This window comes from Solea senegalensis, linkage group LG4, assembly GCF_019176455.1.
Source record: "Solea senegalensis isolate Sse05_10M linkage group LG4, IFAPA_SoseM_1, whole genome shotgun sequence".
In the NCBI taxonomy this organism is placed as follows: domain Eukaryota; kingdom Metazoa; phylum Chordata; class Actinopteri; order Pleuronectiformes; family Soleidae; genus Solea; species Solea senegalensis.
The window spans coordinates 18,288,922-18,302,735 of NC_058024.1; the positions used below are offsets into that span (position 1 = coordinate 18,288,922).

Here is a 13,814-nt window from a genome sequence, read left to right on the forward strand (position 1 = left end):
CATTTGTGAAGGAGCGTTTATAAAAACATCTTTCCCAAACACCAATGCTGAGAACACAGGAGCTCATCAAGGTGAAACCTCCCCACACGCTGTACCAGCTCAGGGACAGAAACGACCCCGCGCCTCGACACAGGTAAGGATGAAATAATGAGGAGCGAGACTGATGGCTCCAGCAAACAGGAGGGGAAGGTTATTTACATTCCGCTTCAGGAGCTAAAGTGGGTTTGCTCGGAGCCACTTCTTCAATGGGAATATTGGGGTCATGGTGGCCTCAAGGAACACTCCTGCTCTGCAGAGGAAGTTAAAGGTGCACATTCATTAAAAATACATTTGTGACAGCAGAGTAACAAATGGCTGTGCCTGTGCTCTGGTCCTGTACCATCTCCCCGTGGTCATTCATCATCTGCACTCATCGAACGACCAGGTCCATGTTCACTGTTGATTATTCGCCCTCTCTGCTGAGCGGCCTCAGCTACTGCTGCAGGGAAAATAAAACTCTGAAGGTTATTTCAGTATTTTCTTTTTTTTCTCTTTAGAAACATCCACACATCCATCCATCACGCTATTTTGAAACAGGTATTTAATAATTAATAGTAGACACACACCTTTGCTCATTTCACTTTTTTACAGCAGTTGTCAGAGGAGACACCCACAGAGGACTCATGAGTTCTGCCTCCACTAAAGTCTTCCTCGTTACGTAATTGTGAAAACAAAACATTAAAGATAGAAGGAGGGGGAGTTATAGATAAAATTAATGTTTTATGATCCCCATGAAAAAAACTGGGTCATTGAGCGGGAAAAAGTACAACATTAAAAAGAATACAATGAGACCAAATAGAGCAGATTGAGATAAAAACCCACAAATGGTTATTTAATGAGGATGTGATTATAATCTTCATAACTAAAAGCTGTAAATGCTGGGGGAGGTTTCTCCCCAGAAATAAGTAGGATTTGTAAGATTTCTCTCAACAGTCTTGCTTGGAGCAGGTGGTGGAGATGATTATTTGTCAAAAAGCTTCAACCATGACTGCATTTACGAGACAAGAGGACACAACAGGAACTCAGCTGGTGGAGACAGGGCGTCTCAAAATGTCCTGCTGCATCCAAAGGAGAAAAAAAAGCTTATAATTCTTAAGAATAAGCAAACCTGATATGTGAAAATGAGAGTGCTCAGGCTTTATTATTATAAAAATAATAATAAAAATACCTTATATTAACATCATCTCATCTTATGAAAGAAAGAAAAATGATAACAGATGTAGAGGGGTTGCTTTTGAAGATAATAGTATGAATATTTTAATATGAATGAATGAATGAGTCATGTAGAATCTAATGTTTTATGTTCCTAATTAGTTTTGCTGACATTTTCAAAACTGCTGGAGAGAAAGTTGACTTTTCAGTGATGTTACACGTATACATTTAGATTTAAGCTATATAGAGTCAGTTTGTCCCAGGAAAAGTTTACAAGTGGACTATTTTATCTCTGTCTTGAGTATCAGGGACATTGGTGTTATCAATGATGTTCTCATGACATTTAACATATACTGAAGCCTAAAATGCCAGATTTTCTAGCCTCGGCTGTTGTCAGTCATTAAAACTAAAGCCCAGAGGAAAATGTGCTTTACAACTACTAACCAATGAGTTCTTTCCTTTCTTTTATGGTGAGATGAGGGATTTGTTGACCCCCCGCCTCTGCTGGCTGCTGTGGACTGGAGGGTAATTGGAATCAATTTTGATGCCGTTATCACCAGTGGCAGATGCACGATGCTGGACGAGAGTGTGAAAAGGTCAAAGGTCGAGTGAGCCTTCCTAGGGGATTGTAAAATGCTTGAGGCATAAAAATGTCATTTGTGAATCAGTTTTACTTATAAAGACTGTCTCTTTTTTTTAACTCTGAGGGTTTAGGACTGTCTGCATCTTCTACTTTGCTGACCATTGACCACAGAGCAGCTCCAGGCTCCAGGTGGAGGTTAAGTAAAAAGGTTCAAGATGCAGAGGCTATTACTCCTCCATTTACATCCACAGAGATCTGCACATGCAGCTGAGGGATTCTTTATCATGTGCATCTTAACTCAAACAGAGACATGCAGGTCATGGCATGTCAATATTGTTTATCACTCAGTGCCTCTGTGCTGTATAATTGACCCTGAAGTCCTTGCCAGGGTTTTAATTTGACCCAAGCAGCTCTGCAGGGTCACATATTTATTCCCATGTGTTTAGCCTTCATCTGGAGGTCTGTGATCATGTTTTAAAAGATTTCAAGATGAAAGGAAAGTAAAAACAATTCGGGGCAAATGTGTTAGGAACTCTCACAAAGCTTGGACCCAAATGCACAAGACCAGAAACAGAAGAAGGGTTTTAAAGAGCTTTATTTGCTCCTTAAATTAGCAAACAAAAGGTGAGCTGGAACAGTTCTGAAAAACAGGCTTAACGCTAAGCTAAACTAGATTCTGAGAAACAAAATAAACTGAGAAACACAAACTAGCTTGACTAAGACAACATTAGATCTCTCTCTTTCATTGAAACATGAAGGGCCATACACTGACAACACACACATAAGACACTGTGGCAAAAGGAACTGGGAGAAGGGAGTATATATAGGGAGTGAGGGTAAGGAGCACCAGCTGAAAACAATCAGAAAATCAGACGAGACACAGAACAAGGCAGACAAGGTGCTTACAGGAAGTAGAGAAACCCCTTACCAAAATAAAACAGGAAGGGACACTGAACTAAAACTAACTAACACAAAATAAAACCGGAAGTGACACTGAACTAAAACTACACACTAACACAACTGATGGTGCATGACAAAATGTACATACAAAAAGTTAAATACTTGAGTTAAAAATCATAATCGGTACGCATATTAAATTGTAAATTGCTCCGTCCCTGATACAAACAGAAAAAACTAAGAAATAATCACAGCAAGGAACTTTTTGTGACATAAGATTTGAATACCATTGTGGTATCAAATCTTATCTTTTTAAAGGTGCCAAACACAAAGGTGAGCACCAGCATGTCAGACCAAAACAAGTGTGATCGCGATTGCGTGCATCTGCTCAACAGACCTTGAAAACAGCCATGTAGCATTATGTGTGTATGTATGTGTGTAAGTTATTTATGAGGTCAGGCGGAAAAGCGCTTTCTCAGAAATCTATTGCTGTGGACATGTGGAACTCATAGTTATGATATGGGAAGTCATGTACATGACATCCTATGAGTTAAAAGGTTCTGAATGTAAAAGGAGTAAAAGTGTTCAAAAAGTGTTCTCGTTTTGTGAAACACGGCAAACAACGTTAGGTTTTAAGTTTCTTTTCTCTGAGACAAACAACAAAAATCTCCCGGCCAACTTGATTTCAGGACTATTGATGCTCTTAAATGAGACACTTCTCGACAGTCTGCACTCCTGATGCCCACAGAATCGTTCACTGCAAACTGAGTTCCTGTTATTGCATCGAACAACGATGGCAGCATGCGAAAACGAGGCCGACTCGCAGGAATCAAAGGTGTGAGCCCGAGGACGTGTCAAAGCAACATTGGCTCACTAACAAACTCACAACATAATTCACCTTTGACAATATTTTGTAATAATTCCAGTCCTTACACTATGGGATATTTGGACAAACAACAACAAGTCTCAGTCTTTGCAAGCACACGAGTGGATGGGCAGGTACGCAGGTAACAGAGAAAAGGTAACTAAACCAGGGAGTGACTGACACATGCACCACTGACTGAAACCTACTCGATTATTATTATTCCTATTGGCCGATGTACCGTATGACAAATAAGCAAAATATCCTGAAAATATCAATGCAAATTGACCCATAATTCAACATTTGTTGGTTGGGAGCGGGCTGTGTTATGCACTCTGCGATCTATAAATGTATTCATTCAACTACTTGTTTAGAAAACAAGATGGAAAACACTTAAAACTGTTGACTGTATGCATTAATTGCATCTCCAGCTTATCTGCTGTTCACTGATTGATCATCGATTTTTTTTTTCAGGTTGTGCTGGGATTTTGTTTGCATGAATAAGAAGTGCACTAATTGCATTACATTTAGCATCGAATTACAAATGTTGTGTCATTCAATTCAATTACAGACCCACCGAATAAAGCGTACTAGTCAATTTGTGAAACTAACTTCTGCCTCAACGTCTCTCATCTACATCCCAAACTTATTTGGTCCCTTACTGCAGAATAACGATCTCAAGTCTCATTTAGTTTCAGAGATCGTGGATGTTTTGAGAATCCATGTTTTTAAATCAGTGACAGCTCTACTTTTTGTCCCACACATCAAAATACAATGTTTACAGTTGATATTTACACTGGTTTATAACTGGTTTTTGTACTTGAAGCACAGACTTTATAAAAGAGGGCGTTTTGGATCTCAGGTGTATTGTATTGGCTGAGGTGAATTTTGACATGTTTTAGCACTCAATGAAAATGGACTGTGTCATATATGTGTGGGAGTGCCAACAGAGGGTTGATGGATGAATTAAAATTTTAAATAGCATATTACCTGCATTATAACACTTCATTTCACAAATGGTGATATCATTCTTTATTATGAGGACATTTCATATCAGTACCAACCTTGTAATGAAGCCTGACAATGACAAACACTCATCTCACAAAACCATCACAAAATATGCCAAATATGATTGTTCTTTTAAAAAAAGGTGAAAAATCTAGACCAAAATTAAAGTGCAGCTTCAGTATTTGCATTAACACTCACACACTGCAACTCAGTGAAACCTGATAACACCCTGTGTCTTTCAAATCAAAATGTCGACAGTCTGAGGACTTTGTTAACAGGTTAAAGACTAAATTCTGACCTCATGTCCAGTATGTTAGGAACGTTGAGCTTGTTACACTTTCAAAAGAGAACTGAGGAAAAGAGAAAAATCCACTTGATTTGAAATGAAAACATGTTTTTTAATATATGGCATACTGATCAATAAAACATATTTTCTTTCAGATGTTTCATAGACACAGTGCAGCCGTCACACAGACTTTGCATAGATCAACATTCAGATAAATTATTTGGCCTGAGACTTTGGTCATCATGTCTTTAACTATTCAAATATCATTCGATGAAAAAGTACAAAGGCAGCTTCTCAGGCATGGCGCACTCTTGTGTTTAAATGTGTCCAGTGATTTAAGATTTACAAAACTTAAAAATGTAATATGGAACACATGTGGCTCTTAATCTCTAGCTTTACAAAAGTGTCACATTTGTAAAAAAAAAAATTCAACCAAAGAAAGTCTTGTAAACACAAATATTACATTCAACAACTCTCAAACAGTAACACAGCAAGGGAGTGATAGAGCAGTCGTTCCTCTGTATTTATGTCAGCAGTGACATATGACCTCAGGAAAAAAACATTGAGAGAGAATAAAGGGGTTTAATTATGCCACATGTCACTGTAGAACCGATACAGAGTTCATCTTTTAACATAATAAACATATTCATTTTGTTTCTACCTGCAGAGAAACACAAAACAAATGGACTGTTGTGGAATCGATTTTCTAAAGAAAAAAAAAAAGCCCCCAAGCACCGCACTGCTGCATAAAGACAGCCAGAGGAAAACACTGTATTGTTCATTGCACAGTTCTCTCAGTATGCACGGACCGCTGGTTTGCCGTCCTGGGCCTGGTTGAAGGGATTTGCTTGGTTGGACGACTCGTCCTGTTGGTCGATGGACTGGTAGGCCTCTCTGTTTCTTGACACAGAGGGGAAACCTGCAGAGAAAGGCCAAAAGCCTTCAACACACACACGCACACAAACACAATCACAATCACAAATGCAGCATTCAATTCATCATCCTGAAAGCAAAGGCTCTCAAGGTTTTGGAGAATTAACTTAAATAGAAGTATGTGTTCTCCTCTGGATGAATGTGGATCACAGTGCTGCTGGCAAACTGCCGACAAACAGTAAAGCACAAACCTGCTGATGAACGGTAAAACCAGTCAACAGCAAATGTTATTATTAGTGACAGTTTTTTACGGCTACATCCATGCTACTCCATTTTCATTTGAGATCACATCAATTCTGCTCCAGATACGACTGCTGTTCACACTACTCTGGCATTTTGGCACCGGGCACCCAGTCATGACATCACACATAAGAAGCTAAAGTCTTTTTAGCCTCCAGATTCATGATTGTACTTCAGGGTCGTCCCCAGCCAACAAACCGGAAGAATATGTGCACTTTTCATGCTCAGTGCACCTGATTGTTCACCTGATTCGGCACATTCATGCACCAGGGACTCCTGGTGCATTCAAATCAATAAGGATACGTCAAAACTCACTGTCCACGCGTCCCACAGACAACAACACAGCGTTTCCTTAACCTACGTTGCTGAACACGACACATGGTGGACTAACTGGTGTTGATTTGATGTGAATAAAACATGGATGGAAACACACGTAAACGTATGACACAACAGACATGAATGCTGTACTGAGAGTCTGCAGGCAGGTGACACGGAGTTATAAAGATTGGAAATAAACAGATGAAGAGAAAGACTGACAACACACACACACACACACACACACATCATAACGTGGACAAAACAGCATCATGCTTTTTGTCCAGCAGCCGGATTTGTAATCTTACTTCCTGTCTGTGAGGGGATGGAAGAGGATGATTGGAGGAGAGAAATGGTGAAAAAAAAAAAATGAAGCCAGGAATCAATAGCGGCGGCCAATAAAGGCACTGTCAGCACTATCCGTAGTGCAGCGACTGTCCATAGAGGTCTCTAAGTCTGAGAGTTTAAAGGTCGGCAGAGGAGAGGAGAAGACAAGAGATCAAAACGTAACAGGAAAAACATGAGACAACACACAACAAAACAGAACAGTGCAGTGTGACAAAGAGCGAGGCAGACAATGAGGTTAGAAAATTATGACATGCAAGAGAAAAAAGTTGAAATGATTGGTTTACAGTGTAACCACAACCCAGCTGAGAACATCTAACCCAAGTTTAGGAGCAGAGGAGCTGAGTATAAACAAGCAGCACCAGACTGTACTGTGACTCGGCCCCTTCGTGGCTGGGGATGCAGGCGGTATTGGAGTAGGTGGCACTGCCAGTCGGGAAGCTGGATGCTTGCCTTTTGCTGCCCAACAGAAGTGCGATTAGACTAGTGAGGGTTGGAGTGTGACGCTCCTACATGACGGTCTCATCCACCACCATACAAAAACACACTTAAATAAGAAAAAGGGTCGCCCTGACTTCTTTAACTGCTAATTAGGCTCAACTTTACTAGCACCTTAAACTTGTGATACCGATAAAGATTAGTCTTGACTGATTTGAAAATGTATAGGATAACCCCTTTTTGCCATTATGTCCAGAGATTAACCCACATTATCCTGAAGGTGTGCAGTTGATGCAACAGAATGAGAATGAGATGACAGGTAAACTACTAGTTTCATTTAGAATTAGAAATGGTTGACTAGAGGGTTTGTTCAGCATGCTAATATACAGCTAACAAACACACGGTTAGGTCCATTACTTATTATATTATTACCTCAGATCAATAGCTGTGAGGTACGACCTCAAACCCTGGCTCCCACTTTGAAACCCCACGCACACACATGCATGCACACACACACACCTCAAGCAAGTTAAATCCAGCCAGGTGAGTTTAATTAAATGCAAATGACTTTGTCTCAAAGACATTATTGTACTAAGCAATGTCAAATGTAATTGACAAAACCAAAAATAATTTAAACCAGGGTTTAAAAAAAAAAGAAAGAAGAAAGGGCTGTCCATCAAAAACTTCATAATTCAATCACATGCACCTTATTAATTGCATTCCAGAGAGCTCAGCGCAGCAGGGGAACCGTGTTAATGCCAGATATGCAATCAGACGGCAATCAAAAACACACACATTCTATGGCACTAACATCAGATACAGTCATCAGCCAACCACAGGCTAATAATGGCTGTACGTGATGCTGCGTGTACGTGGCAGTAAAAATAAAACCATTGCGGGAAGCGTTTCATCAGTTATATAATTATGCTCCAAATACTGAAATCAGGAGACGTAGTGTGTTGTCAGCTGCAGAGTTGGGGAACAACGCAGGACACGTTTAATTACAGCACTGTGACACCACAGCTTTGTTGATTTCATGTCTGTCTGGAATGATGTGACTGAGAGTTAGTCTTATAGTACATATCAACAAGATACACAACCTAATGCTGTTTGACCAAAAACTTTAATTATGGTTTCCACTGCAGTGTTGTACTATTGCTAAGTGTAAGTGTGGGTCACACTAAACACTTTAGCCTAAAGATGCAGGATTTTTCCTGTGTTCCAACACTGATTGATTAAGAACTCATGACACTGATACTGGTCATTATAGCATTTCTAAAACAACAAATTTAACGGCGGTCTACACCTTTTGCAAAGCCCTATACATTCCCAGCAATTTACCATACAGTGTAGTTTTAACTTTATATATATATGTTATAGCTAATAATAATTTTAAAAAGTCATATTTTTCCAGTTCATTTGTTCCCTATATTCCACCTATCCATATCCAGTCCCGCAGTCGTCACAGTTCAGTGGGATTTCAGATGGTAAAGCTCTCAGCAGGGCCGAGTCCACAAATCAATGGCCACACATGGTTAATCAAAGATCATTATGTCCTGACTGCTCAGCGGAGGACGAATACTTGTCTTTTGTTTGCCCATGAGGACAGAGCTACTGTACGTCAATGAGTGGACAGTGGCGTCTCTATGTCTCCTCTTCTACAGTCTCTGCTTCAAATACATTTTCCACGGTGCCATTTTCAGCCTCCATGGGGTTAAACGGAGACTGTTCTCCAACTAAACACAACCATGGGTCGTATGCAGGAATTACGACCCATGATAACGTTTTTTCTTTTGTTTTTTTAAACAGACACCCCTACCACTGGTACCTTGAAATCTCGTACCTTGGGTGTGACGTCACGGGTTCGACTCCCGCGTTAGACTTTTACACAGACTTTTATGCCACATGATACGCTTATTTGATCAAACAAAATATCCAAATTAAGTCCTTTTTTACGTCAGTGTCTGTAATTCCTGTCTTTTGTAGCCCTAAACCTACCGTCACAAACACTATGGCTCGTATTTACCCTAAACAACTTATGTGGCTGTTTCAGTCGAAAGGACTTGTTGGTTAAATATGCTCCTTCATGCCGTACACACTGGTGACCAGGAGGACACACAACAAATTGACAAACAACTCGTGGAGAAATGATTTCCTCGCCCCAGTCACAGTGCAAACCCAAGACATTTCTCTTGCATTTACAGTCTTGTGACTGTAACTAATGCATTTGACTGCGGAATCATCTGCCAGTGGTTCAGCAGAGACTTTTTCACCAGTTGCTGCTGCACTTGGCAGACCTTTCATGACAAACAGCATAAAACAACACATCTCAAAGCTCTCCTTTGAGATGTGGACACATGCCTCTCGTCGTACCTCAAGCTTTGGTCACACCCACAGCGGGGTATACGCATATCTTTTGTGGGGAAATGGGAAACCTCATACATAGTGTTAGAGCAGAATCTGTGTGAGATTTATATTAGTATGTTTTAGTATTTGCATTTTGTCAAACGTGTTCTCTTTGTTAATCGGTTTCTCGATAAAGTCGATATGATGGTACTGAAAAGGTACCACTCACCAAAGTTGACATTGTACTCTCCTCCTCGTTCGCGGTACATTTGGTAAACAAAGAAGCAGGACACGGGCTTGAGCAGCAGGTTGAGGATGGCCATTCCTGTGCTGAAGCGAAACACGTCTGTTCGCACTCCTGGCACCGTGTCAAAAATCGGGTAATAGACCCCAAAGTGGATGATGTCGGTCAATATTGTAACAACCATTCCGATGAGAAACTAGAAAAGAGAAATGAGAAAAGTCTAAATGGTCACAAAGGTTTAGTGTCGGACTACATGTGCACTTGTACAACTTTAAAATTACAACACAGAGAATAAGAAGTGCAACATTTTAATAGATTAATACAGCAAATTTATTGATTTAAGATTTAAAAAAAATCTAACTGCAATGATTTAAAATGAAATGATTTAAAATCATTTCATTTTCATATGAAGCCAAGAAACCAGAAAATATTCATATTTAAGAAGCTGTGTAATTCAGAGAGCTTGTTTTAAACATATATATGTATATACATAAAAAAACACAAACCGAGTGATCGATTATCAATATAGTTGGTGGTTAATTTAGTAATGGATTAATAATTGATGAATCATTGTAGCTCCAGACATCACCCACTGATTTTTAATTTTCAATCATGTTATTTAAGAAAACTGATACCATTAACACCTCAACAACCAGGTAAAAAGATGGGTCTTTTTCTTATACACTTTCATCATATTGGCATAAGCTGCCTAAAAAAAAGACTGTATTTAAATGAATTCATGTTTTAGGATCCTGTCTGTGGTGGTCAGGTGTCATTGGTTGCTGGAAACAGCTCTTTTCTCTTAAAGTTCAGCAATAAAGTTTGTCTTTATTGCTGAACTTGCTTTAGACAAAGGCTGATCTGATCCATTTTTGTAAAAACCTTCTTTGATGTCAACTAATGCACCACGAGAGGCATGACTGGTGCACTCTGTGCCGAATTAAGGGAAAGCTATCTTCCTTAAAGAGATGCTCACAGATTGCCCCAGATTCCACAGACAAATGGGTTAGCGTGGATACGCAGTGCAGTGCCTATAGTTAGACTCCTGCACGTGTCACATGATGTTAAGATTACAGCTAATGTGAAGGAGCCGAGGCAAAGACTCACCATGAGCACGGCATCGATTGAGTCCCTCTGTGCAATGGCCCAGAGCCCGACTGCTAGAATACTGAAGTTACTCCAAGAGAAGGAGATGGGCATCCACTGCACCAGGCAGCCCCTGAACACAAGACAAGATTCACAATCAAGATGGTGAGAGAGTATTTATTTACCCATTTAGGACATTTTTCTGGCATAAACACTGACTTTGTCAGGACCAATAGTCCTCATGGAGACCAAAACCTGGTCCTAATGAGGCATAACCTAATTTTTGAGGAACTGGTTAAGATTTGAATTGCGATTATGTTGGGATTACGGTGAGGCATTAATCAGTTAAGGATAAGGTTTGTTTAGGCTGTCCAAATGAGTGGAGGTCAATAAGAGTCCTCGAAAGGATAGCTGTGCGATCCTGTGTGTGTGTGTGTGTGTACGTGTGTGTGTGTGGGTAGGAGAGAAATTCCCCAGCTATGTAAAAAAAGTCACACTCACCATACTGTTAACAGCCAGTGCACCAGTACTATGGCCTAAGATGGAGGACAAGAGACAAGAAGAGTTAAAGTCTGAATTAAATAATCACAGACTGTCAGTTTCATTAACAGCAATAACTTTTATGAGCAAACAAATCCAAACAGCTCCAGGATTTCTTTTTTGGATGTTAATGTGACAAATAGTTACAAATAATTTCATAGGTTTTGCAAGAACACGAACATCAGAGCAGGAAGTCAAGAGGAACCAAACGTAAAACGTGACCAGGGCGACTGATTTCATGGCCTCGTGGATTTCATGGAGGTTTTGGTGTCCAGATTATGATGCAGACAATGTGAGTGCTCTTTTGGCTTCATCTTGGTTTACAAAAGACTTCAGAGCTTTTGAATAAGAGCAGTTCATAACTGCTTTTAAAAAACAATGGAGCCTTTAGACAAGACACAAATGCAATTTAATTCAGCTTAAAGGCGCTCTCTCCCCCTCTCTCTCTAAGCATGACATGTCAGTTCCCGTCCTCATGCTTGTTCATCACAGAAGCAAAACTTGAACTTCTGTTAAAATGCAGAAGAATAAAGCAAAACAGAAAGATGAATCAGACGTGTAACAAATGACATGACAGTTTATTTATTCACTGCAGATCAGCTTTGGGTTTGTTTATATGTTTATGTTTCCTCTTGTGAATATCTTAAGAATTCAGCAATAATTATCACTATATATTTAACTCACAATATAACACAAATGAGTGTACATCAATGTAAAGTTTTATATATATTGTACTGCTTATAAATGTCTTAGTCTATCTATTTATCTATGCATCTATCAATCAATCAAGTTTAAAATCACAATTCATTTGTTTCTTCAACTGTCAGTCAATGATCACTCTTTAATAACTACAGATAATTCCTCATTGTTTCCATGTCTCACCTCCTAAAGTGTCATCTATTCAATAAAAACAAGGCTGTGAAGACTTTGATCATTTTAATATTATGGGATGCCTCACCCATTAAATGACTTCATAGATAAAGTTAGCAGAAAACCATCAAGTATACATCATGTAACACAGTGTGGCACGTCACTGAACCGTTACCACACAGAGGAATTACCGGGAATTGAGCAACAAAGTTGCCCTCAGCCTGTAATTTAACACCGGCCTCAGTGAAATCATGTTTCGGAGACAAAACAACTACTTTAAATGGTGTGAACAGGAAGCGTTACCTTTAGATTAATGGGAGGGATTTCCATAGTGAATCGTTAGCAGAAGCTCCGCTTTAATCCCTGTCACTGCTCACTTGTTGAGTTGATGGACTGCACACGGAATACTTTCGCAAGCTTCCTCTTTAAACAAACTTCTCTCTACCAAACTCCAGCTCCTCCTCCTCCTCCTCCTCCGAGCTCAGCCTGCAAACAAAAACCATGTGACATCAACCTGACTCCTTCCCATGTGACTCCCACCCTCCCTTTGCCTTCTCGTGCTCCAGAAGAATCAAAGAAATCCCATGAGCACCAGCAACCCTCACAACCTTTGTTTACGTTTTTTTTAATTAATAATAAAAGTTGTTATTTTTTTTAAATGAAACAAAGAAAAAAAATAAAACTGCCTATATTCTGAGAATAAAAGTCAGAATTTAATCTCTGAGATTAAAGGAAAGAAGGACTTTTTTTCTCAGAATTTGACTTTAATCTCTCTCTCTCTTTAATTCAGTGTTTTTTTTTCTTTCTTTCTTTCTTTTATAATTTTTTCTTACACGTGGCCCTAATACTCTTCCGTATAGTAATAATATATTTTTTTTTATTTCTAGTTTTATGCTTCCCACCATGGATTTAGTTAACAATATTTTCCAAAATACATAAAAAATTACCTCATGGTACCTAATAATTAGCTCAGTTTCAATCCAATCCAATCCAACTTTATTTACAAAGCACATTTAAAACAAGTTGCACCAAAGTGCCATACAGTCTAAAATCTGAACGTGCATAGTAACTGCATAAAATATACATTAAAAACACACAATAAAACAACATGAGAGACACCCACAACAGTTTGAGTTTCAAAGAAATCAGTTTAAAACAACACCTGTCTGTCTTTGTGTCTGCTCAGATAACTCCTCTGTAGCAGTGTCTTTGCATCAGAGTCATAGTAATCATAACTCCTTAGTGTGTTTTATATCAGAGGTTTCTGTTCACTGTGAGTAACTGCGCCTCCTCCTTCACTCACTGATTTTGGTTTGACGGCTGTGAGGTGTCATTTGTCCTGAAAATGACTGTGTCTTTCTTCCCCTGATGTAAAAACACACAAAAAAGCTCTGCTGACACTTTATTTACAATCCCTAAAGATGAGGAAATTAAGAATACTGAAGAGGAACAGAGAGAAGAACAGACTGCTGCTGTGTGTGTGTGTGTGTGTGTGTGTGTGTTACTTCAATACAGAGTATAAAACTACTGAACAAAATCCAAACTGTAACACATTGGAATTTCCCTGAAAGAACACCATTTTGTTTGGCTGTAGAACGGAACTATTCACCATATTGTCCAACCTACTTAT

General features: G+C 39.3%; 1 protein-coding gene across 2 annotated transcripts; it reads right to left on the reverse strand.

Moving 5' to 3' along the window:
• Positions 1-2,351: 2,351 nt before the first annotated feature.
• On the reverse strand, positions 2,352-12,636 carry LOC122768747 (angiotensin II receptor-associated protein). 2 transcript variants are annotated; one of them, XM_044024952.1, is made up of 5 exons: positions 12,488-12,636; positions 11,276-11,310; positions 10,796-10,907; positions 9,674-9,884; positions 2,352-5,767 (listed from the first exon to the last, which is right to left on the reverse strand). In XM_044024952.1, exons 1-5 carry the CDS (start codon positions 12,512-12,514, stop codon positions 5,622-5,624), a joined length of 531 nt encoding a protein of 176 aa, XP_043880887.1. In that variant the 5' UTR covers positions 12,515-12,636; the 3' UTR covers positions 2,352-5,621. The 2 variants fall into 2 exon arrangements, with proteins under 2 accessions (XP_043880887.1, XP_043880888.1); XM_044024953.1 differs by having other exon boundaries at positions 2,352-5,746; positions 12,488-12,635.
• Positions 12,637-13,814: the final 1,178 nt, after the last annotated feature.